The sequence below is a fragment of the Etheostoma cragini genome, chromosome 2, assembly GCF_013103735.1.
Source record: "Etheostoma cragini isolate CJK2018 chromosome 2, CSU_Ecrag_1.0, whole genome shotgun sequence".
Lineage (NCBI taxonomy): Eukaryota > Metazoa > Chordata > Actinopteri > Perciformes > Percidae > Etheostoma > Etheostoma cragini.
This window is the reverse complement of record NC_048408.1, coordinates 26,447,182-26,472,760: the sequence shown is the minus strand read 5'-3', so window position 1 is coordinate 26,472,760 and position 25,579 is coordinate 26,447,182. Positions and strand designations below refer to the sequence as shown.

Sequence of the window (25,579 nt, the reverse complement as noted above, 5' to 3'; positions counted from 1 at the left end):
TCGAACTATGGCATTTCATATTCAAGCAATAAAATGTGCCATTTTTTTATTATTGTATTGCTTAAATATATGTCATGCATAATTCTTAAAATAACTATACCTTAACAATAAATTAATTTAGTGATGTATTCTAGAAATTTGAAATGTAACATTTAAATGTTTTTTTTTATTTGCAAGGGTGTTGGTTAGTAAATGTATCACTGCCAGAGCTGTATTGTACCTGTTTATATAGACTTTCTTTTTATACCAAAATAGTTTTGCGCTGGTCATGGGGCCCTTTACAGACATTATTGAAAAAAACTTTAGGAACCACGGAGCTAGATCGTACAAAATGCTATTAATCAACATTATGACATTATTATTGTGTTCAAATGTTTAATGAAAAACCTTACAAAACCGATCCAAACGTTACAAAGTGTAATGTATGACAAGACATCATACAGCAACAGAAAGTCACATGAATTATTGTGAACAGCAGTTAATGACAATTACATTTAAAAGAGTTCTCATGTAATATGAGTAAGGACTCTTCAGTCAATCCAGAGTTGCATTTGAGCGTCAGTCTGGTTCATCACAGCAGGACAAACCAGAATTGTTTAGTCAGAGCATACTCACTAGCCTCACCCTTCTCAAACTACACAACACAGGATTTAGCTTGGCATGTAGGGGAAATGTAGTGATAATGTTAACATCTGCCAGTCCCCAGTTTCCATTCTCCCGCTCTCCATTGAGATAGAGCGGGCAGTGATAAATTGGTAACTGTGAGACAGTCGATGAAGAAGCATCTGCCACCTGGTCATTGCTGCCATTGTTAAAATGTGAACTTTTACAAGGGAAGGTATCCTGGGCAGTATTTGTGCTCCTGACTTGAGCCTTGACACAAACAAGGGGCAGTGAGCATGGTTGCAGAGAGACAGTGTCCTGTAGGGCTCCTAGCTGTGTATCCCATGATGCCCCTCTTAGCTCCAGGCCACATAAATATACAGCATCTAGGGGAAGTGAGGCTGGGTATTTACTATCACTCAGAACCTAGAGGGAAGAGAACAGTACAAGTAAGTAACCTGCAGCACCTGCAAATAAATAATGCAATGGTATGAAATTAATTATTTTATTATTATTATTATTATTATTAACAGAATTTTAGAATGCAATTGTATATTTTTACCTGAAAATGCAGGGCTATATCACTCATATATTTGCGATTCACTTGAGCCGCCTCTCTCATCACTGCCACCAGAAATCCTCTGGCATTTTTGAAAGCAGATAGTCGGTATGCACCGGGAGGATCTGAAGTATTGTGGTGCCAGAGATAAGCACTGAGCAACTCTGCCCTCCTCTCCAAGTGAGACAACTCAGTGGGCTTGACGAGGGAAGCAAAGGTCGGTGCGCTGTGTTGGAGCTGTGAGAGGAGCAAGGACACCGAATCAATGAGATCATCCCACTCAGCCTGAAGGAAGTCACATAGGTGACTGTGAAAGACAGCTCCTGCATTTGTAACTGTGCTGTCATTCTGGATGTGTGTGAGATAACTCTTCAGAGCCTGCAGTCTGTCTCTAGCATGGCTGTATGCTGACAGTGTGGTGGGCTGGCTTAGCTGTGTGTCAAAACTCCTCACTCTTCCCATAGGAGTTTGTGAGGCCTGCAGTAGTATGTTCAAATTGTGGCTATTGATCTTGGTTATTTCAGCTGCCACATCTGCACTGAAGCCCAACACAAGGGGGTCATTGATGTTTTCAGAATCCTGAAGACCCTGCTCCCAAATCTGAAGTAGTTCTGACAAATCTGAGGAAATTAAACATAGCCATAATCACTACATTGTACCTACACAGAAACACAAACATCCACTGTAGGTACTAATGCTGCTATTCCTTGCTATTTGATGTTTGTCATGAAGATTTAAAAATGCATCCTCATTTTAATGCTGCAACTATGTAACTTGCTCTGCATAAAGGTTTCAGCTAAATGGTTAAAATGTAAAAGTAAAGAAAAAGAATATTGTATAATCCATTTCCTCCAGTTCACTGTCTCATTAATTTGCTTGTAAGATGTGTAATACCATCAGGAAGTTTATTCACCAAAGTGGCCAGGATTGCTGGTAATATCTGAGAGAATTTGTGGTCCACTGCCCCACAGAGATGACACTCTGCTGAGACAGGTTTTGGCAACAATGTCCACCACCTCCAAATCTGCAGAGTCTAGTACATGGCCACCATGCACTAGGTTGACTAAATGAAAAGTATAACAAGGTTAAAGCATACAGTAACTGAACTAGAGGGACAGCTTTATCTGTTAATGCTGCCTCACCTGCTATGTACTGCAAAGCCTTAGCCTTGTCATGGCAGAGACTAGCAATGCAAATGTGTGCATCCACCAAAGCCAGTAGGTCTTCCTGACTCCTTCAAAGTAGAAACAATCCAAATACACAAGCTTGAACTCTTAATCTTTTGTGATATATCAACCATTTGAAGAATTAGAAGACTTAATTTCAGATCATGTTTGGTTTCACTCTAAATGGATAGGACAGGCAAATATACAAATATTTTGCGATTACAAAAACCCTCTATATTAACTAGACATTACAGCATGTAGGCCCATTTCCTCACCAACTGTAGATTCTCCCTTGGCCTAAGTGTTTATAGGCCTGTCTCTGCAGTAACACAGAGTGGAAGATGGCACAGCGCCGGAGGAGATCTATGTTGTCTGCTTTGACACCCAACAGTGATTGATGCTGTATGATGGACACCACCTGTCGCAAGGAACAGCTCAGCTCCTCCTTCAGATCCCAGGGAGAGTCACAGACCAGAGACAGGGAACACATTCGCACTGCCGCTGTTCCAATAATAAAAAATAATATTCATCATTGAAATCCTAATCATTATTACAACCTGAGCAAAACCAAGACAAAAGGTTACTGTATTATATTAGGCAATACATTTGATCACTTAGAAACAATTATGAATTTAATTATTGAGAGAGAAAACTAAAAATTGTGAGATTACCTTAATTGATAAAAATAGTTTACAATTAAACTGGCACTCTATATTGAATAACATTAGCTTAGTAGCAGATGGTGGCATATGTGAAAAAAGAAAGACTTCTTCAAGCCTTGGATAAGGCAAGAAATGGCAATATAGTACATCTACCTGGGATGGGGCGTAAAGCATATTCTTGAGTTATAAACCACAATCGGAAGCCCGGTTGAATCAGGCATCGCTCCTCTGTGAAATATGTATGTAGGCAGGCAATTAGGCAGATGGATGCATATATAGAAAGACCTGATTGTAACTTGTGTTTTGAGCATTTGTTAATGATAAACAAATAATACAAATGCAATTTATATTGATTCTTGATGGTCCACTTACCTCTAAAAGAAAAGATCAACTGACTGAGGTGAGCCACTACTTTAGCATCCCATTGTTCTAACAGGTGACAGTTGTTAAAAACCAACCAGTGGCCATCGTTAAAAGCTTTGTCCAGCATTGAGAGAATGACCTCTCTGTCACACAGAGCCCCAAAAGAAATGACTTTCACCTGGAAATAAAAACATGTTCATGGACAAAAACATCAATCACTGTATTGATGTACATTGGCTACAGTTATTAACTTGAATAAAATGAAATAGTGTGCGTTACCTTCTTTGTTTCTGCTACGCAGTGGGCCAACTTGTGTATTAAGTGAAGAGGCTGAGTGCTTGTCCACTTATCTCCTCTTTGACTGGGCAATGTAAGGATGATGGGTCCTTCATGTTTGAGAAGATACCGTGAGAGAGCCTCTGGATTCCCAGTGTGAGGGGCCTCTGTCCCTACTGTCTGTCCAGGCAGACAGAAGTGGTAGGTGGCCATGGCCTCAGCTAGTCCCTCCAGGCAGTTTGGGAGCATGGTCTTCCAGAGGAGAGCCCGCTGTAGCAGTGAAAGATGGGAGTGAGAGCGACAGGGAACAGCCCCTGCTACAGTGGAGGAAGGGAAGTGCAGGTACTCCTGCCACTGTATGGGGCAAGTGGAGAGAGAGGCAATCAACCCTCTGAAGACTGGGATCTTCTCCAAGCTGAGGAGCTCTGGGTGGATATGAGGGGGTATCCAGCTGGGCAGATTACTAGTGGACTGTGAAACAATGGGCAAAAGGGAACAGGGTTTCACTTTAATGACAGGATGTTTTATGTCTTGAAGGCCGCTGAGGAAAGCCATTCTTTCAGCCTCAGTGCAGAGCTGGTTGTGTTGGAGCAGAGCCACAGACAGCAGCAGTTCCAGAACAGCAACATGGCTCTTAAAGAGACAAGGCCTGTATTGAACCAGTAACTGGGCTACTATCCGGTTTGTGACCTCTGGTATTATGCCCACTGGCACTTTCCCAATGATAGATGACACTAATGGCCTGCCCTTTACAATTAAGACCTCTTGGATAACTGTGATGAAGCCACGTAGGGAAAAGTAGTAGGCAGGGGAAAGACGAGACACCTCCTGCAGAGCCTGGTAGAGGGCAGCAGCCAGCCTTATTAATTGGCGGGGTACAGCCAGCAGGGACTCGTGGTACTTTATTTCCTCACTCAGCTGCTGGATCTCAGCCTGCAGTTTCTTCATTGCTTTTTGACAAACAGCCACACGGGGGAGAAAATCAGCATCCTCTAGCAGTGAGGTGTCACACTGCAGGATGTAGTCCATGAGAGCATCCTACAACAATATTGTGTAAAGTCAACTGATGTGCAGCAGCAATACACAACAACAGACAATTATATTATCAACTAAAAAAACTACACTCTGCTTTAGTCTGACTTAAATGTAGAAACTGTTATTGCTTGATTATGAAATGCAAAAATAAAACACTCTGAAAAGCCCAGTCCATTATAGTCCATGATGTAAATTCCAAACGAATGTTTACTGGCTATGGCTGTATCACAATGAGTAAATCAATTCCAACAATTACGAGACAAGCAAACTCTGACGTATCAGGCAGAAATGAGGCTGTATGGTAGTTGCAGATTAGGCCTTAAACACTTACTACTACTACTTTACTTCACTGTATCATATACGACTAAATAACCAAGAGAAACTGTTTTGTAAATGGTGGCTGTGTCACCTCTTTGGAGATCAATTCCTCCTGCAACAATTGCTTGTCATTCTGGAACTGCAAGTGTTGAATTAGCAGCTTTTTACACTCAGACTGCAGCAGCTGTGTCAGCATTAGCTCCTGGATCTCTTCTGAGCTTACAGAGAGGTCAACAATGCGCACCTGAGCCAAGATGGATGGATTTATACCTAAGAAACAAAAAATCAATGTCCAGTAAGCCCTACTTTCAGATAAGTTAGAAAAACTCATTTCCAAAATGTCCAGAGTGTCCATTTCATCCCTTTGTTTTTTGGTCCCATGTGATAATATAACCCGTTGTGTGCTGAGTAATAATAACAAATAATATATAGCAGTATGTCATCTTAATACTATGTGTCGTATAAACTGTAAAAATAAATCTCAGTATCTCTCTGTAGCAGTTACAATTTAACAAATCACCAAGTCAACCTTAGAGCCCTTATTTTACTGAGACGATGAATGAATTTGAAAGTTCTGCACTTATTTTGCAAGAAAAATGCCAAGAGACTCTAACAAAAACTCCCCATCTACAGTTGAATTGTAAGTGTTAAGAAATCTTTCTTACCACTGCTAAGCAGTTGGACAGGCAGATGGGTGCTAAGGAAGAGGCAGAAGTCCGGGTGGGTCGGCTGAACGTGCTGTTTTAACTCTGGAAGGCAACATCCAGCAGGGCGTGCCAATCTGGCCAGAAACTGTGGACTGGGAATCACATGTTCCACATGAGTTACCAGAACTCTCAAACCTGCAAAATGAAAGACTAAAATAAGCTACAGTTGAAAAACGACAGTGTAACTTAGACATTTCTCAAAAAAACTATTATAATAAAAAACTGTCATGCCCCTAATTGACCTTTCTCCGCAGCCTGGTCCAGCTTGTCCAGCAGCTCTGGATCATCAGCACAAACCACCAAATCACACGCTGTCTCTTTCTCAAGCTTGGCATTCTCTCCTGCAAAGAAAACATGTATTGTACTGGTTTAAGGGGCATTCGCCAGTAACCCTGACACAAGAAGAGGTGCGAGGGCCAGGCAGATGCTGCTTGCAGCTTTAATTGGCATTATTTCTGCTCTGCAAAGTTGCATTACAGTATGCAAGTTGATATTTTATATGTTTTGTAGATTACAAGGTTAATTGATCGAAAACAATCCTAGGATGTTGGTACATGATAGGATGTGGCAAATCCCAGCAATGCTGTTGTAATCTAAGGACCTACCTGTGATGAGCGTCCTTTGTGAGCTTATATCTAGATGTTGCTGGGTGTCTGCCAGTAGAGGCCAGCACTGAACCCAAGGACTCCTGCAGCCCCACAACAGCAGCTTTACAATCATTCTAGCAGAAGGAGCATCCTGGAGCATTCCTTTTGCCAGACCCAGAGGCAGCTTCATTCGCTCAGACACAGGGATGGGGAAACCAAAAAGGGGGTAAGGAGGTACAGAGTCAGAGTGTGTAAACAGAGAGGTTCTGGGGTCCTTTGGGTTTATTTTGATTCTTCCTGTCTGACAGAGTGTCCTCCACTTGTCAAGCAGTTCTGTGCGTGTATCAGGTCCAAAAGGGCCTAAATAAGAGATGATTGCAGCCAGGATAAGGGCATCTCCTGGTAGAGTTTGGTTACTTAACTTCGCCTCCTGAGGAGAAAATAAAGAAAATCCTAATCATTTAAATACAATTTTTTTTGAAAGAATAACACCAAAGTATACATTTAAGTTATATGTTTAAGTGAAATGTAAAGTATATTTGCAAATGATGTGTCACCTGAGCTGCAGCCCTCCAGTCTCTGATATGTGCCTCTAACTTTCCTGCAGTTGTTGTAGCTTCTCTTTCTGAGCTCTCAGCTGTGGGCAGTCCTAGCAGTTCCTTCTCCAGTTCTTCTTGTACCAACTGCAATTGATGCTTGACATTCTCTTGACAATGGTAAGCATGATCCTTCTGTTGCTCAGCCAGGCGCAATTGACCTTGTGCCTTTTTGGCCAGAACCTCCAATTGCTGCTTTACCAACAGTTGGTTTTGCATACTGCAGCACTCATACACAGCCTTGACCCATCGACACAGGGACTCACAGGCTTTGCTTACCTCTAGAACAGACTCTGGCACAAACTGAGGATTGTTTACTATTTGGCCAAGCTGCTGAAGCTGTTGATTTGTCAGACTAAAGCGGTCGAAAAACTCCAACTCCTAGGAGAGATACAGTATATTAGCATGAAGGCAATACCAAAACAGCCTCTTATGCCACTTTGTGCAATCACACAATTACTAAACCACTGCCAACCTTAAAAAAAGTATTTGTGATGGATAGATATTTTACAAAATAAACACGTTTCCACAAACTTGGAAAAAATTGGATTGTCCAAGAAGCTGTTTAGCACTCTCCCAGCCTTGAGGACGATTAAACAGCAAACAAATGGCGTCCAGGATTTTCACCACTCCATCAGGTGGATCTCTGTAGTGGCGCACTTCCTCCAGGTCAGATGGATTCAGACAATTTAGAATCTGAATACTGGACAGGAACACAGGTTTTATCTGGGGAAAAAAAAGTTTTTGAAACATTAAATTCATTTACAGTGACACTTCTGATAAATGCTTTGCATTGTTCTAACATATATGAGTGGCCAATATCAAAATAACCTAAGATGGTATGATGATGATTTTTATAATGTGATCTGTTGTGAATCTATAAATGTAAGTATATGGTATATTATTTCTACAATTTTAGATGTAGATATTATTAAAATAGGAAATATGTTAACCTTTTTCTGAGCATGATTAATCTGCTCTTCCAGGTGATGCAGCTTTTTTTCTTCTACCACACATTTCTGCCGGGCTTCCTCAAGCAGGCTCTTGTGATGATCTACGGCTCCGAGGAGCTCCTTCTCACGCTGCAGGATGAAGAGGTGTAGAGGGAGGGAAGATATTGTTTATACAGATATCTAAAGTTGTAATTTTCAAAAAAGGGGTTATATTATAAGTATATAAATATATATATATATGTATATATATATATATATATATATATATATATATATATATATATATATATATATATATATATAATCAACTATACTCCCCCGTGTGAGTATCTGAAATGTACTGAATATATTGCTTACAAGGTTGTTTAAAAAACAAATTATGACCGTGATGGAATAACCTTCTGGATAAGAAATTGTGGCAGTCAATATTGCGGAAACCCTATATAGAATATTGATCACACTGGCACTTCATTCTGTATGCTGAATTGCTCTATATTACCTGCTGTGTATCCGCAACTTTCTCTTGCAGCTTTATTAAGTGCTCTCTGAACTGCAGAGCTGTGTTGTTCAAGACATCCAACTGAGACAGAACAGTTGCAACCCTGGTAAAATACAATAGTTATTGTTTTAACAACATAATAGGATGTCAAGAAAATAACATTTAGACCTGTACAGTCTACTACAATACATTGAAATAGCTTTGCAACAAATGCTCCCTCTGTATAGGTTACGTTTTGATTTTGTTGCATCTGTGTCAGATATTGTTCAGGATGTAGTTTGCAGTGCAGCTGTTTGAATTGCATTCTCATCAGGCCCAGTAGGGGGTCACTTTATCAGATTAAGCTAGGTCATGCTAGTATAATCATAGATCTATTGGTGTATGGCACCGCAGCACATTAAATACTAGAATCATATGGAGGAAAAAGAGGAAAAAAGCCACTACCCATTTAAGAACAACTAACCTGTTGGCTTGGCTTTTCTGTTGCTTGTGCAGAAGGTTGCATAGGTCACCAAAGTGGGCGATGAACTCCATATAAGTCTGAGGGCTGAATGGCTGAGTTCTTAGAAGGACAGAAGCATACTGACATGCAGATTGATGGATTCCTGCCATAGCCAAAGACAGATTGGCCTCTGAGCCTTCTCTCTCCACTAAATTACAGCAAAAGGATAAAAAGGATATGTCTCAGAACAGACCAGAAATAACCTTGCCAGTAAAGAGTGATAAAATATGAAGTAAGTACAGACTAACTTTTGTGGTGTGACTCACATTTGCGGAGACTGGTTTTGAGACATTGAGCAGCAACTTCCACTAAAGACTGGTTGGACCAAGGCTGGTACACCTCTACACAGTAACTAATGCTCAGCGCTTTGGTCAGTTGTGCCTTGATCACAAATGACAAAAAGTCATCCATTTAGGGACACAATTTGAAATGACATTATACATTAAACATATATAATGGGACAACCTGCACTTAGTACAGAGAGCCCAAATATCACATCAGAGTGGAGTCCACATGGTCGGCATTTAAATAGGGACTGTGTATACTCAACAACATGGGATATAATTGGAATGTGGACCTCAAAGACTCAACTGGGATGTGACATTTAGGGTTCAAAGGGTCCTGCACCCTAATCAAGGGTTGGTCCTGTAAGTATCAAACATGAGAGGACACATTTAAATGGTTGTGCCTGCTCTGATTTCTCCATCTTACTGGGTTGAAAAGTACAGTTTGTGTTTTGTTAATGATTACAGGTAGAAAGGTTCAAGGACAGGTTCAGTAACTGAAAGAAAATGTGTATTTACATTCCATCTATGTGTTCCATTGTTGGCAGGTATCTCACTGCTCTCCCTAATGATGAAGGGAAGCAACAGGAACACGTGCACATTTTTGTGGATTTGGCTCAAGTACCTTGTAAAAGAAGCGGAAAAAATGTGGTTTACAGGAATTCACATTTTCTTTTTTAAAACAATTACAGTAAGTAGTCAGTGAACTTTCTCATAAGCCCATTTTTGACAATAGTCTACTGTAAAAGAATGTAGTGGCAAATGCCTACATCACAAGCACATTAGCAATAGGTACTCTTTTGGATGTCATTAATTATACTAAATGTACTGTATTTTTTAGGCCTAAAGCTTAAAGACACAATTGGAAGTAATGATTGACATTTGTCTCTAAAATAGGCCTAAAAGGAGGGCAAACTAGCATGAAGACTAATAATTTAGGTACTTTCTTCTTACTTCTCAAATATACAACCATCCATACGGTATCGTCTTGAGTTTTTCACAGCAGTCACTCTGGAAACAAGATTTCTCCGCTCCTCATCTGTGTAGAGCCCTGTGTAGGTTCCGTGAGACATCACCACCAACAGCTCTTCTCTGACAGACTGGCTAATTTCTTCATGGACCAGTATGATAACATTAACTCCATCCACTTGAGTTTGATTCCCAGCTTCTTTTAGAATTTCATGTAACTGATTCTCATTGCCAGGATGCACCTCCATCAACTGGTAGCCTGTTACATAGGCAGCTAAACGCACAGTGGTTTTACGGCCTGTGCCTCTCTCTGAGCCAATCAGCACTCCGTGACCTCCATGCATGAGCAACACCCTGAGGATATGTAAAAGCTGACTCACCCTCTGTCTGTGTACAATGTATCTGGTTGTAATGTTGGAGTCATTATCAATTTCCTGTCCTTTGTCTTGCCCTTTTCTGTCAATGACTACAAACAGCTCCTGCAGTAATACATCAAGTTCTCTGTCCTGATAAGAAGAAGTACATTTAAAATTGTACTGCTGACTTTTTGGGGCCATAGAGAGCTCAGGACCATAAACAAGTTTAGCTATTATGTCCGCCATATGCTGAAGAATCTGGGGTGGCAGAGGGAGCCTTTTTAGGCTTTTCTCTTCTAAACAAATGTCTTCAGACAGAAGGGAAGGTTCAGTCAATGAATAGTCTTTCTTTGGGTCTGACAGGCCAGCTACATTTGGCTCTTGAGGCAAATATAGTGTATCTCGATTCTGACCTTTTGGCTTACAGGTGTCTGCTGCGTCCATGGGTAGTGTGTGAATAGGTGGGTTTGAGACTGTGGGTGGGTCACTTAAACTGGCAGGCTGGATTTCATCAACCAATTTAATTCCATAGTGTGTTGTTGCTGTCTTGGCTATGAGTGACAAAAGAGTTTTGCTTTCATCCTCTGAGCATAACCTATCACTGAAAGTGCGCATGCACTCATGCATCCAGAGATGTGCTATGTTAAGGACTGATGCTGCAGGCCCTGGCAGGTCTGGAGAAAAGCCTGATAGTAAATATTCCTTTTTCATCATTGTCCCTGTGTTTAGGATGTTAGGCTGCCACAGGCGCATCCCGCTAAACACCTTCTGAAGGTCATGATGGGTAAATATGAAATGAGGCCTCTGCACAGTTGGCTGGAATTGGTCACATACTGCATGAATTAGATTTTTAGTTGCAGTGATGATACAACATGCCATATCCTCAGCACTGTGCTTAAGTTCCAAATCTTTGAGCCAGATTTTTAGCCGAGGAGAATGTATAGACAATATAACGTCCATAGATAGGCTGGGAAGCACGAAAACAGAGAACAGTCGCAACAGCCTGGAGGATATTACATTACTGTGGTGACTGCCAAATCCAAAGACACAACAGGTAGCCATGTAGCTGATGATTCCAGTACTTAATAAATTGAAGTTGTAGCCATCAAATGTTAGAATATGTCCCATTGACATACTCTGTCGTAGTGTTTCTAGAGCTGTTGACATCCTCCCAAAGACATCTATCAACAGAAACGATAGAAATATTAACGGCATAAAGTTATGGCATTACAGCATTAACGGCATTAGTTCTACTAATGTAAATTGTCTTACTCACCACAGGGGGCTTCATGCAAATCATCGACAAAAAGAAGCAGTCTCGGCTGTTTTCTCATGGAACCCATAGTATCTTTACAGTTCTTCCACCAGTTGATGTTAATCATTAAAGTGCGCAGGTCTCTGGAGCTCAGTAGTGGACTGGCTGGTAGGCTAATGTGTGGCTTGTCAAGCTTGTCAAAACTCAGCAAAGTTTTGCACAGAGAAGTTTTTCCAGAACAGGGCTCTCCTGCAAGCAGCACTGGCTGATTTCCCTCCAGCATGAGGTTCAAGAGATGGGTATATTTCCGATACTACGTAAATAGATAAAAGACACTTGTTAGTTAAAATGCATAAATGCAGTCATGACTTAATTTATGTATTTCTACTACACTAGACAGAATGTTCAGGACAAACCTTGGGAGGGAGGGAATTTGTCAGCAGTGTGTTCTTGGGGCATATCTTGCTGTCTTTGTTAAAAAAGTGTTCAAACACACTCTCTTCATCAGGAACCACAATTTTGTACCGGCAAGTAAACAGCACTTGACGGGCTAGTAATTCGAACTTTGTCCAGTGGCTAAAGTAAAAATATATGAAGACAATTGGTGACTGATATGTATTTGGGGGGGCTTTATTGTAAAAATAAAAAGGTTTTAGAGGTGTTTATAGCAATACGATACATACAAAATGTTTTGCATAAATGAATGTGACAAAACAAGTTGCATAAAGATTATCTTACCGAGGATGCAGATGTCCACTAAATCCCCAAATATAAGCCACCAGAAAAAGGTTCCTGGCCAGCAGATCTTGTTTAGTCAGGGGATCTGTACCTGCTGTTCCAGTTCTGTGTAGAGGTATATCTGGTGGGAGAATATGTCATACAGTATTAATGAAAGTAAAGTCACAATAACTAGTCTGTATGTTTTCTTATAACTGTTCTGTATAACATGTTCATGACTAATTATATGTTATACCTGGTTTGTCTATCTGTGGTATTGTCTCTGCTTTTTCCACAGCCTTCCCAAAATGCTGTAGGAGTGCACGTAGGATCCGAACAAACGACATGACTTCTTGCAGTCCATACATGACACTTTTAGGAGATTCTCCTTCATTATGGATGGCAGAAGTTAAAGCATTTTGTCTAAGCAAACTAAGCGTGCTGGAAAAAAGATCTTTGGCCAGACAATTCCACATTTTTAAGGTTCCATGATCCAGTTTGTGTTCAGAAAAGAGAGCACTTGTTTCACTCTTCCACACAGCTTTCCAAAGATCAGTACCTGTGACATAGACAAGGCTGCAACGGGTCACTGCGGAGGGACTTGCATCACTTAGGTCAGTGATCTCCATGAGTAGCTTAAGGTGTGATTGAGATGTCAGCGTTTCACCTGATGACAGGCGCAGAAATGGCTCCTCAGGACTGCACATTGTAGTTAAGTAATCTAACCAGCCAGGCTGCCCCACAGGATTCCCATCCATTATCAACCATTTTTGAGTCTGCTCACTTTTCTTCCTTTTGCTGCAGATTGTAGAACTTTTTGATTCATGTCTTTCTAAATCCCTCAGAACCTTTCCAACAGCTCCATCTTGCCATCCTCTGTTTTCACAGAAGCAGCCAAACACCTCCTTATGGGACATGGCATTAGGAAACAAGACTACTGTGTCAACAGAGTTCCAAGTTGGAGCAGAGATCTGTGGTTCTCCTTCAATCACATCGTCACTTTCAAACACATATCCCAATGTCTTGGCAGCCAGATGATTGAGTCCTCCAGCTAGAGCAGAGTAACAGGTTGTCTTTCCACTACCCGAGGGGCCTATAAGCATAACTGCCTGAGAGATTTTCATGGTCTGGTAGAGTGTAAGAGCACTGCTAATTATTTCAGTGTCAGAATGAAACTGTTTCTTTTGTAATTCTTCTGCAACTGCAGTTTTTAGTTGCTTCTTTTCTTCTTCCTCAATGTACGGTTGGAAAAAAGGAAACTGGCATGCTATAGGGAATGTGTCCTTGAAGGTGATGTAGAACAGCGAGGCTTTCTTGTGATCATAAAGAACAGGTAAGAATACAGAAAGAATAGCTTTGACAATGGCTGTCTCCTCCATTAAACTCCGTATAATTGACAAATGCGAACTGCTGAACTTGGGAGGCTTTTCAGTATCTTTTGTTCCCTTTTTAACAACTCTGCTAGTCTCATTTTGTAAAGGTGCAAGTGTAGTTTGTTTGACAGTTGCTCCTTTAGCCTCATCAGAAATTTCTCGTTGCCTTGCACTTTGTTGTAAGTGCATTTCAGAGGAGGAGATGATCTTTTGCAAGACAACAAGAAAGCAGCTCTGGTTATCAGTGATGAAATCAGGCAGACAGAGAGAATCCTTGGCCAGGCTAACGAGAGCCACCAGACGTTGACTTAAAGACATAGCTTCTGAGAAACCAATGGAAGTTAGCATTACTTCTGCGATGGTCCTGTAATCTGGATGGGTTAACGCAATGGGTCTAGTTGCACATCGCAGACTCTCTGGAAGCTCGGATGTATGCCCCTTTGATGAGATAAGAACACATCCATAGCTTAGGTGGGCATAAATGCTTTTCCCTGCAAGAACCATATGGCATTCAGAATCACCAATGTTTTTGCAACCCATGAACCCTTCAGCAGTCCTGTTCTTTGGCTCCTCATTCATTCTGTGATTCTTATTTATTGTTAACTCAGAGAAGGACTGATGGATGTCTACTAGATTCTGCCCCAGTGACGACAGGACCCCTTGTGTTAGTAAGTCAACAGAGTCCAGCAGAAGCCATGCTCCAGTCTGGAGGGCGCCCAACAGCATCCGCTGAACAACACCAGGTCTTATGTTTGGACAACATTGCATATTGACAACCTGCCTCCCCAGTGCTTTTCCTAACTGGACCACAGTTGTTTTCTTTCCAGACATGGAAGGTCCACTCAAAAACCCACATCTGTAGCTTGTCAGAGCAAGCAGAATACCCAGTGTAGCCCGATCTGTGGATGGAGTGTGCATCAATACCCAATCTTCTGGACCAAAATACTCATAATCATAATGAAGGCTATGGCCCAAAACATCCACGCAACATGTTGGTCCATTGGCTTTCAGATTCAAATCTTCAGAGTTTATATGATACTTCATATAACTTAGCCACTCAAAAGACGACTCCAGCACAGATTTTACCTCCATGAGTTGAGATAGCTGCTGCGCATGCTTCATTGTAAGCTGCACTAAAGCACGCAGACACATCATCATGTACTTAGAAACCAGAGATTCCCTTTTAGTCCCTGTAACTCCATTCCTAATTGAACAACCAAGGATTTTCAGTTTTGCAGAGTTGTATGCCTTTATGTTGCTTAATGTCACTGGGCTTGATTCTTGGAAAGCTTGTAGAACGGTGTTGCACCAAACTGCCTCCTCAGCCACCAGCAGACACTGCAGAGGATATTCAGACAGCAGATCCAGCGCAGGTACTGCAATTTTTCTCCTTTCTGCAATGTCGAACAGGATGTTTCCAACTTCCTTATCACATGCTATATATTGACTGGGTGGTTCAAGCTGGTTTCTCACAATAGCACATTGTTTCATGAGCTGTAGCATTGTCAACTTTAATTGTTTCTCAAATACAGAAAGCCATACCAAGGCATTCGGATTTGGTTCCAAAGGAGACAGAAAGGTTATGTGCTCCTGGAGGCTACCAAAAAAACCTAGCACCTTTATCTCTCTGTGGCTTTGAGATGTAGCCCCCCAGTTCTTCACACCTCTTGTATTAGATGGTATTTCACAATCCATTTCAAGCCAGCGTATCTCTTTAAAGCATTTACGCACAAATGGTTGCAGTGCAAAAGGCGTAGGATGAAAAGAGAGTAGTTGCATCACTTCCCTATCACTCAAGAACCAAAGTCTTGGAAACTGTTCACAAAGGATCTCCAGAAGATCCACCATTTGGTTGGAAATGGCCTCCATTGTAGACAGATCATCAGTAAGAATCTGGCAAAGGTTTTTACCATGGAATCTGACATTTGTCTTCTTGGAATGAACAAAGTTCATCACATGAGGGTCCCCTAAGATAGAGTGAATAATTTCCTTAAATGTCTCATCAACTGGTTGGAATCGCGCCAGCTATAAAATTAAAATAGAAAACAATCAACATTTTTGGTTTCTTGGCATTGCATTAGATTTCTTTGATATGAGATGACACAAGAACATACCAGATCCAATCTCTGAACACTAAAGTATGTTTCATGGAACATCTTGGTCAGAAAAGCCCATGTTTGCTGGTATCTTTCAAATAAACAAAGTAGCTTTCCTGTTAATATCGAAAGGGAGGACAAAAGACAAAACAATGATTATACTGTTTCTGCACCAAATTGTCAAAATATTGCTTTGTTCATTTCTTTTCCTGAATATCCACCTTACCAAGATCTTGTAGTAATTGCACCCAATCCTCCATTTGCAGTCTGAACTCAACGCTGTGTGGGGACTTCAACATGGTGGACAGAGCCATCAAATCACTCTCTATCTCATCAAAGTGTATTTCCAGACCTGAGTTAGAAAACACATGGCAAATCCCAGCAAGTAGAATATTGCTTTCACACATAGTGGGAAAGCCAAAACTACATCTTTATTATTCATTTGCCAACTTGTTATTGAGTCTCACCATCGATGGTGAATCGAGCATATTTACAGGAGTGGTGAATGGGAGTTTGAAGATTTGAAATTGTGCCCTCTGTGGACTTTTCTGATAATCCATGTGTTGGCTCACGATGCTGCCAAACAGGAACAGTGAATTTATCCACCTGGAAAAGTCTGGTTTTCCATCCCTGTTGAAGCTTTTGGAAGGCCAGCTCCATGTTACACTCTGCTTGTGCATCCCTGCATATCTGACAGAGTCAAATGTACCATTAAGCAGAATTAATCAAGTAGTAAATGTGTGGCATAAAAAAGGGGAGAATATTGTTTATTGACACTGTATTGAGAGACATTTTGTCTCTGAATTGTAGTAGCACTGCTATTACAGCCCAATGTCTCTTTCCTGCTCTCACCTTGGTAATGAAATTCTGGTCAACTTCAAGTAGTTGAGACATCAGTTCAGCAACAGTCACCTCCTTCTCTGAGACATACAGGAGGCCCATGCCTGACAGATAGAATTTATTTTGATTAATTTAGATGTGCATTGCTTTCATGCATGCGTTACCAACATTGCCAACTGTGTCTGACCTTGGAAAATGTCATTCCAGTGTTTATGTTTGAGTATGGGGCTCTGCAGCTTGGCCATGGGTGCAACCTGATGGCTTAAGCTTTCCAGGATGCCTAAAGTCTCCTGCAGCACTGCATCATGAGTAGGTATGATACTTGTTAGAGATAAAGCTTGTTCCTTCCACTTGGCAATTTTCTCCTGAGCTTGTGACACCACAACCTGACGGAAAAATATTTCAGACGATTTGTTGGTTTAATTCACGTCGATAATTATCATAACTAAATAAAGGAGATTGTTGTCATCACAAAGCAAACTATTTGTAATTGTATAACTCAGAATGGTTTATAAGCATTGCTTAGCAACTTCATATAAGCATTATGAGATACACTGTGCTTGCCAATACTACTTTTTTAAGCGTACTTGTTTTCTCCAAATAAAATAAAGGCAATCAATTACAGAGAAAGCATATTCCAGTTTAAGTACCTTTTAAAGAAGGGAATTATTAAATGGTTATCAGCCTGAATGCTTAAATAATTACCTCCTTGCCAAACATATTTTACCATGTTGTCAATATGAGAGACCTTCATTTGACATGTTACCTCACTAAAAAGCAACTGTTTCCATCCGCCCATCCATGATGTAAACTCAGCAATTAGCTCCCACAACTCTTTACGAGCTTTGAGTTTATGAACATCTGTTGTCAAAATGGTCAAATCCATGGGATGTTCTAATGGGAGACAATAAAGCATAACAATCTGATAAGATTATGATTTTTGTAAATACATAACATAACAGTTTTATTCCCCATTGTTGTTATCAGCTCAAAATCACCAAGTTGTGCCCTTTCTTGCTGTTTAGCATAATTTTCTTTTCTTCTTTTTTTCTATCAAGTTCAAAAATAAGTTTTCTAAGCCCCAAAATCATATATGTACATAATTTACACCATCTCACCATGTAGTTTTTGGCTGTTCCTACTAAGTTGTTCCAGCTTTGCATTGAGATTGTGCACATGTGTATACATGTGGTTCAGTTTGGAGACCATCTCTTTTGCATCCTGGGTTGGGTCAAGGAAGGGTCCAGATGTAGCTTTAGAGACGATATTTTTAAGGTCACAGACCAAAAATGAGAACATTGTGTCTAATGCGTTAGCCATTGAAGGAAGACGGTGGCACACAATGCTATCTGCTTGCTTCAAGAGGAGAATAAAACAATCCAACATGGCCAGCATCTAAATATAGAACACAAACAAAATCACACACACTGCTGTGAAGAAAAAAACAATAACTGAGATGTGGTCAAATGGCTGCAATGTTCCAAAATGATGCACAAAACCGAGTTGTACAACTACAGTATAATGTAGTTAATAATAGCATCATTTTCACTTTTATGCCTGCAGACCTTTTGTTCTAAAGTCAGCTCCTCTTCAGTCATCTTCCTATAGTTAATGCAAATAATGTCCTGGAGGGAGTGAATGTACTCCAAACGTTTCTGTGTGTCAGCCAACATTTTCACAGACTCCCTCATCTGAAATAATAAGACAGATTTAGAATTCTGTATCAATTTTGTATGTTTATCATGGCTAAAAGTGATGATAAATGTATCTCCTTTCCTTAATGTTATGCAGAACTAAAACAATATGTAATGTAACTTGAATTCTGTTGATTATAGTTTTTAACTTGAATTTGAATGTGAAAAAGCTATATAGTTACAGTGTGTGGTGTGTTTCAGGTCCCTTAGACCATTAAATATTGTGTTTTAAAAAAAACAGTGATATGTAGTGGATATGTAGTTTGTATTTGGTTTTTCAGAAATCATAAAAAATATCTGATATCATGTTAGAAAAATGTGTCATGCTACAGAGTATCAAAGATGAATTAAATGTTGACAAATATTTGAGGGCTACAAGGAGCACTCTAGTACTTAAAGTCTAAAGAGTTTCTTTACCATAAGAGCGTATTTCGAGAGGTCATGTAAGTTGCTGGGTTGAGTCTTGAGATCAGCAGTACGCCTTTCCAAGTCTGATATGACACTTTCTGAACGCAGCTTTATCTGCTCAACTAGCTGCTCTAGCACTTCCTCCTCAATGATTCTCAGTTGTTGCCCTTGAAAAAACAAAGGCAAAGAGTATAAGAGCATTCAGCACCCTTAATTGACCATACAGTTTACCATTCTACAAAGCCAGGGAACAACAACTCTAACAACAATCACTGTTTTTTTAGGTCAATGTTAGGTCAATGTTGATCTTGAATAGGAACCTGTATTTGTATTTAAGAGTCCTCAAGTAACAATGGAGAGGAGAAGTAATTACTTTAGAGCAGACATACCTAGATTGTCCTTTATGCTGGTGCACTGGAAGATGAACAGCTGGTTGGAGGTAGAAATTGATGATGGAACTGTGTCAATTCTTTCAGTCCAGCGGTGTATCTTCTTTATGTGCTCCTCATATAGTAAAGCAGACTGACCCTTCATGGATTCCAAAGAGGCTCGACTCCATTGGCTAATGAACAAACGGATGTCCACCAACCATGAGTTATTCTCACACAGCTGCTGGATTTCTACTTCAGCTTCCTGTCGAGCGAACACAAAGAATTACTTGAAACACATGAGCAGGTGTGCATATTCTTTAACATCTCTATTGATTATGTACTAACATCACCTAGTATTTGATTTAAAAGTCTTGCCTGCATGATCTTGGCCTGCTCTTTCTCCACTCGTTTTGTAACGTCATTGATGCTGATCTGCCACTCCAGCTGTCCCTTGGGGAGGGGATAGTAGCAGCCATGCACCCTGTTGCCCTGCACCATTAGCAAGGTTTGTTTAGGCAGCACTTGCCAGTGAGATGGCAGGTCTCTGAGCAATTGCCAGCAGCAAAACTTTTTGCTACCAGTCATTGCATCAATGTTCTTATTTTCTCCTGATAACAGTTTATAAAACAAATCACAAAAGATATAAAATCATTTTGAAACCATGTCAGTGTTTAGTTTACATTGATCCATACAGCAAAATGAATGACAACTTTGGACACATTTTCACATGAAAACTGCAGGTTTGGGTCAAGTAAAATCAGAACAGTAAGAATTTGAAGACCAGCTTAAATGCAAATGGTTGTACCTGTAATGGTAGAATGTTCAATACAACTTAAGGCAGAGGTTAAATCCTGAACAGAATCAGGGGTGAGGACACTGTTGCTGATCTCCAGGAAGAATCCACAAGTGTCACACATCTACCATAGAAGAAAGGTGTAATGACTAACTGGTGCTACACGTATGATCAATATGCTGTTCAAAAACAACACAGCTGGAATGAACAGCTGTGATAAACATAACATATATACATATAACGCAAGCATAAATCTTACATCATTGTTGGATTTGTCTTGACAATGGTTTTTTAAATTACATCCACAGCTTTAAATCTGTGCAAAGTAACCTTATGGAGGTATTCATACTTTATTTTTGCCCATGACATTTCAATACTAATAATCTACTAGTGCAAATATATTTTTAGGAAAATGAAACATTTTTTTCTACCGTTAAACCAACTGTCACACATTTGAGGCACGTTTTCATAACATTAATCCTATCCAGTGTCTACAACTAAACAATATACCGTATTAGAGTTATTGTAAGTATGGCTGCATTTGCAACTGTGAAGCTTTGTAAATTACCTGAATTATAGAGCCCCCAACAGCCAGGAGTGCTTCACTCACAGCTTCTTGGAACAGATGTATCGGTGGATCCACAGTCAGCTGACTATTGGCACTGAAACACACCTCAGTGTTGAAGAGACAGGACTGCTGGGATGTTTTCCTCTAACAACAAAATACATAAATAGCATACTTTTAATAAATGTTAATTAAATTCACTGTAAATTTCTTTATCTACATATCTCTTATCTACATCTCTTCTGGTTATAGCTTGAGAGATAGTTGCATCAGTGCTCTACAGTCACAAATAAAAGTGACAAGGCTATTACGTTCTTAATAAAGTTTTTAACTAGGAAAAAGATTTGTGTCCTTGTAGCTGCTACATAATTGGAGTTAACAAATGCTTTCTTATCACCTTCAAAACATTGTCAAGAAAAGAAATGACATCTTGTCGGATGATTGTGACAAGACTTTGCACAATCATTTGATTGACGAGAGCAGCAAAGTTGCCCAATTTTTGCAAGATGCTTTCAGACCGGGCCAAGTCTTGCTTCAGGTCCTGCTGGTGAGCCATTTGAAGGTGAATGGGTTCGTAGCACTTATTTGGCTTTTTAGTATATTCCGTGTGTAGGTGCAGTTCTTGATGTGCCTTGTAGCTGCCCTCTTTCACCTGGGGATATAAGAGGTTTTACAGTGACAATATTTAATAACATACAGTATGTTCCCAAAGTGCTGGTTTTCTAAGAAAACAAGCCCATCAATTCCAGAAATGGACATGCTTCTTTCTCACATGAACATGTCTGTCTAAACATGTCTAACGCTCTAGATCAGAGATCTTCAACAGGGGGTCCAGGACCCCTAGGCTGTCCTCAGAGTAACTGCATTAGGGAAGCACCAAATTATTGGTAATTTTTTAGAAGTTTTTTGAAAAAACTAAAATTTCTTAACATGATCCCAACATATTATTAGCAAAAATAAAACAGCATATTTGTGAAGAAAAAGTACATATCGAAGGCAAGGTAGGCACTAAGGTAGCCAACGACAGATACAGTTCATTCTAAGGATTCACTGGGCCATATTTATGTTTAACATTAAACCATGATTTATAAAATCATGCCAACAATTATTAATTATTTTAATAGCTTAGAATTTGATGCTAAAAGGGTATGTATAAAGGCTTTAGGCCGCCCTACACGTTGTTGAATTGTAAGTTTAATGTACAACTTAACTGTATATAATATACTATTCATACAATATATTTTATTGTATTGTATTTTATGTTGATTGATTTTAGAATGTTTTTTACCGTTACATGTTGTTTATGTTGTGTTGTGATTGTAGAACTATGTCCAAGACAAATTTTCCTTCAGTGACAATAAAGTGTATTCTATTCTATTCTATTCTAATCTACGTAGTAGGGGGTCCCTGATCCGTCTCTCTCAATTAAGGGGTTATTGGCTTAAAAAACGTTAAGACTCCTGCTCTTGATTGCTCTATCATTAATGCTTTACACAATAACACAGGTTTGAGTTTGTTATTGTTTTGTTTTCAGAAATAAAATAAAATTGTGGTACCGCATTTAGGATGCCAGTGCGAAGCTGTGATAACTTCTTCAAAATGTGCAGACGATCTTGATTCTTGGTTATCAGTACATTCTTGAATTCCTGCAAAGTGTAGGTTTGAGACTCCTCCTGGGGCAGTTGGTGTGTTCCTTTCAGTTCTTCAATTATTCTGTAAAAGATACAGTATCATTACCAGGAAAATCTGTAAAAACAATGTTAAAGCTTAACATCTGTCCTATCTAACATTTAAAGGTTGTGTCCAAATTTGGCTAATTATGTCTAGGCTATTACGCTAAAAGTTTAATGAATTGAATATTGAATGATTTGCACATAAAACTGACTCACCCGTTGAACAGAAAAAGAGCATTTCTGAACTGAGGTACAGCCATAACCAGCATATCCTGTAGTTCCTCACACTTGCGATGAAAAAAGATCTTGCGCACATTTCTATGCCACCTGGCACAAAAAACACGAATCAGACAGAGCATGAAGATAAAACAAAGAGAGAACAGGTTACAGCATTTGTACTTACAAGGTGAAAGCTTTCCGCAGTCTGAACTCCCTGAAAAACGGAATTTCCCGCAAAGTTTTCCACGACACAGACTCTCTGTACCACTCTGCCAGACTGACAATTCCACCATAGCCCCTTTCTGTCACATGTAGTACAGAATTGGGGGAAAAGATGTAATGCTCAGAACCAGCATCACTGGGATGGACCACTTGCAGGTCATATGGTCTAAAACAAACAGGATTGTGTTAATCCAGGCAGAATGGCGTTACTTCATAACAACATTTATTGGAGTCTGAAATTAAAGGATGCCAGATTGTGTTATTACAGTGTACCTGTAAAAGTCTCCATCCACTTCTTTCAAGTAATAAAACTCCAATTCTCCCAAGTCTCTTTTGTTGACAAAAATATGAACTACCTCTGTGCCAGTGAGAGGAACTGTTTTTGGTTTGGTCACTTTACTCTTTTTCACAGTTGTGTCCTTACATATTGTGGCTTTTTTTGATTCATCTTTTTCTGTAAAACTGAAACAATAAAAACTGAGAGTTAACAACAGAGAAATTCATTCAGGAATCAAATCATTTGGGGAGTAAATGTTTTTTGGGGGTAAATGACAGATTAATTGGTCAGCTCTGTATGCCACTTGGTCAGCTATGTTTGCCTCTATTACTTTCTACATACAATATACTGAGATAAAACAATGCCTGGGAAATATTTATTTCAAGCAGTGGGTTCCACTGTTTCAAAGGCCTACCAAGACATTTCACATACAGTACCATCATCGTCATCATCATCATCTTCATTACATATTGCATCATGCTCACATTTCTTATTGTGAAGTGCTGTAATTACAGGATTGTATTTATGTCTTAAATTGGCAAAACATTTCACATAAACTAAATGAGGACTGACGCATACCCAAAACTTTCAAGATGACATTAAAACAAAAGGGGGGGAATTAAAATCAAAATAATCTCTACAATTACTCCACGTACCTCTGTGATGTCCAATCATCAGCAGTTCTGATAGGGATATCGGTCCCTAGTGCTGAGGCCATAAGTCGAGGTCCTTTTGTCCATTTTGTGTCCCCCATTGCTCTCCCAGGTCCTACTTGGGCTATAAGACGAGGGAGTTCCACCACTGATAAAGGTCTGTCAGGTTTGAACAGAGGCCTGGCTATAAAGGCTGCTGTGAAAGTAGGTGGCTCCGAACATAAAGGTGGTAATTTCACCTCAGAAGAGTGTGTCTTTTTCTTAACCTTGGATCCAGACCTGGTACTGTTTTTACCACAGGTCTGAGCAGCTCCATCTTGGGATCTTTTCTCTGAATATGCAGCGAACATGCTGCTGATCTCTCTATGAATACCATCAGCAGATATAGGTACCAAAAACGTTGTCTTGTCAATCTACATCAGGACTTTACTCAGGAATTTCTGTAATAAAAAAATAAAAAAGGTAATGTAAACTTAAATCATCACCAAACCATGTTGAACTTATCCTGTACTGTCAACTAGCCACACCCCAGAAACAAGATCATTTAAAAAAAAGAGTACATTAATTTAGCAAGCTCTCTATAAGGAGGATGCTCCACACTGTACGAACACACATAATTTTAGACAAAGATAGGCAGAATATGGGTCTCTAGGAATACTTAGCTCAACACAGAATTATCAGTTTAATTGGCATAAAACATCCAATGAAAAAAGTTGAATAAAAAAGAGCTGTTTCCGTTGTTATCTGTTGTTTAGATAAACATTAAAGTGGCTATATATATTATTTTAGGCTACTTCAGGTTTGCCTATGACTACAAATCCTAAAAAGATTACCATCCTGATAGGCCTATAACTTTATTTAATGATACAAGTTGCATTTTCAAGATTCAGCAATTAGTACAATAAAGGGTGCAGCCTGCAGGTGAAATATCGACAATAGCCTACCACTGTGTGAAGATACACGTTAGCTTAGCTACACTAAATCTTCACACCAATCATAAAGCATTGACATAACTTGTTTTGACTAAAACACCCTTTTATTAGCAAACGTAAAAATATTTAAATCACTTTTTATGGGTAACATACTTACGATAATGCATGAAGTTCAGCTACTAGCAAAGCCTTTGTGCTAGTTACCGTTAGTCAGCTTGCTAGCTAGTTACGCTTAAAACAGCTCAAGTTAACTAACGTTAGCTAACTAGTAACACCAAAGACGTTAAAGCTACACATGCCGCAGTTTAACACCTGCTCTTGATACTGCTGAAGTTTAAACACCACAATATTTAGAAAGCCGACTTTAACGTTTCAAAAGTTAAATAAGTGCTTTAAATAAATGAGCTAGCTAACAACATAAGAAACTAGATAAGCTAACTTGTGTGACTTTCTTACCTGGCCGAGTGGAAGTTGTCTGGCAACCACGACGACGGCTCGTTGCCACGGTAACGCACTGTAACTTCAGTGGAGCTGGTGAAGTTCAGTTACAAATAAACAGCCCTAAACTGTTCAAATATTACTAATAGTGTAGTAAGTTATAGTTTTTTACTTCCGAAAACGCTGTCTTAAAAGAAATCACAGCAATGTATTCAGGTGATTTCGATAAATCCCTCAAAAGCTTTTTCTCTGCTTCCTGTGGATAACCTTGTAGCTTGGTGAAAGTGTAGTTTTAGTTTATGAGCTGCCTAAGCAACAGAAATGGTTATTGGTTTTCAACTTAACATGGTTTTAGATACACACCTCATTATTGAACCTAATGATAAAACAGCTGCAATTATAACTGTTCATATAAACCTTTTTTCACAGCGTTCTTTTTTTTTTACTGAAGCAGAGGCCTACCTGGTGGTTTTCCTACTATGGCATGTCAAAAATATCTGCTGTGATAAATCTATTACCACTAGAACATCAAAAAGTTAGTAATTAGTAAAAAGCCAAACCTGTGCCAGACTCTTCTGCCGTGTGCCCAGCTGACCAACAACAACCCCATTAACTCTC

General features: G+C 39.6%; 2 protein-coding genes across 6 annotated transcripts in view; both read right to left on the bottom strand.

The window, feature by feature from the left end:
• The window catches only part of LOC117958220 (extracellular serine/threonine protein kinase FAM20C-like), a 33,792-nt gene that overhangs the window by 1,450 nt on the left and 6,763 nt on the right, over window positions 1–25,579 (bottom strand). The gene's annotated exons all lie outside the window — the stretch shown is intronic.
• On the bottom strand, window positions 362–25,304 carry LOC117958203 (dynein heavy chain domain-containing protein 1). Of its 2 annotated transcripts, XM_034894486.1 has the most exons (44): window positions 24,980–25,304; window positions 23,595–24,031; window positions 22,935–23,123; window positions 22,624–22,827; window positions 22,437–22,547; window positions 22,104–22,260; window positions 20,945–21,199; window positions 20,551–20,694; window positions 19,995–20,106; window positions 19,565–19,797; window positions 19,208–19,451; window positions 18,828–18,985; window positions 18,282–18,407; window positions 17,835–18,111; window positions 17,483–17,610; window positions 16,904–17,102; window positions 16,729–16,820; window positions 16,344–16,566; window positions 16,103–16,228; window positions 15,895–15,992; window positions 12,664–15,805; window positions 12,429–12,549; window positions 12,107–12,266; window positions 11,712–12,003; window positions 10,065–11,616; window positions 9,630–9,735; window positions 9,075–9,207; window positions 8,788–8,974; window positions 8,325–8,427; window positions 7,826–7,954; window positions 7,407–7,598; window positions 6,834–7,253; window positions 6,295–6,706; window positions 5,932–6,030; window positions 5,648–5,824; window positions 5,074–5,252; window positions 3,633–4,667; window positions 3,363–3,531; window positions 3,144–3,218; window positions 2,604–2,829; window positions 2,305–2,396; window positions 2,076–2,225; window positions 1,166–1,782; window positions 362–1,029 (listed from the first exon to the last, which is right to left on the bottom strand). In XM_034894486.1, exons 2-44 carry the CDS (start codon window positions 23,939–23,941, stop codon window positions 601–603), a joined length of 13,620 nt encoding a protein of 4,539 aa, XP_034750377.1. In that variant the 5' UTR covers window positions 23,942–24,031; window positions 24,980–25,304; the 3' UTR covers window positions 362–600. The 2 variants fall into 2 exon arrangements, with proteins under 2 accessions (XP_034750377.1, XP_034750382.1); XM_034894491.1 differs by lacking the exon at window positions 24,980–25,304 and having other exon boundaries at window positions 601–1,029; window positions 9,093–9,207; window positions 23,595–23,941.

Excerpts from the sequence above, each read along its gene's own strand:
- LOC117958203 (XM_034894486.1), bottom strand. The coding sequence starts at position 23,941 with ATGTTCGCTGCATATTCAGAGAAAAGATCCCAAGATGGAGCTGCTCAG. Across the intron at positions 16,821-16,903 it reads CTGGAATGACATTTTCCAAG|GCATGGGCCTCCTGTATGTC; the intron begins GTCAGACACAGT and ends TCTATCTGTCAG. Across the intron at positions 9,736-10,064 it reads GATGGTTGTATATTTGAGAA|GTACTTGAGCCAAATCCACA; the intron begins GTAAGAAGAAAG and ends TTCTTTTACAAG.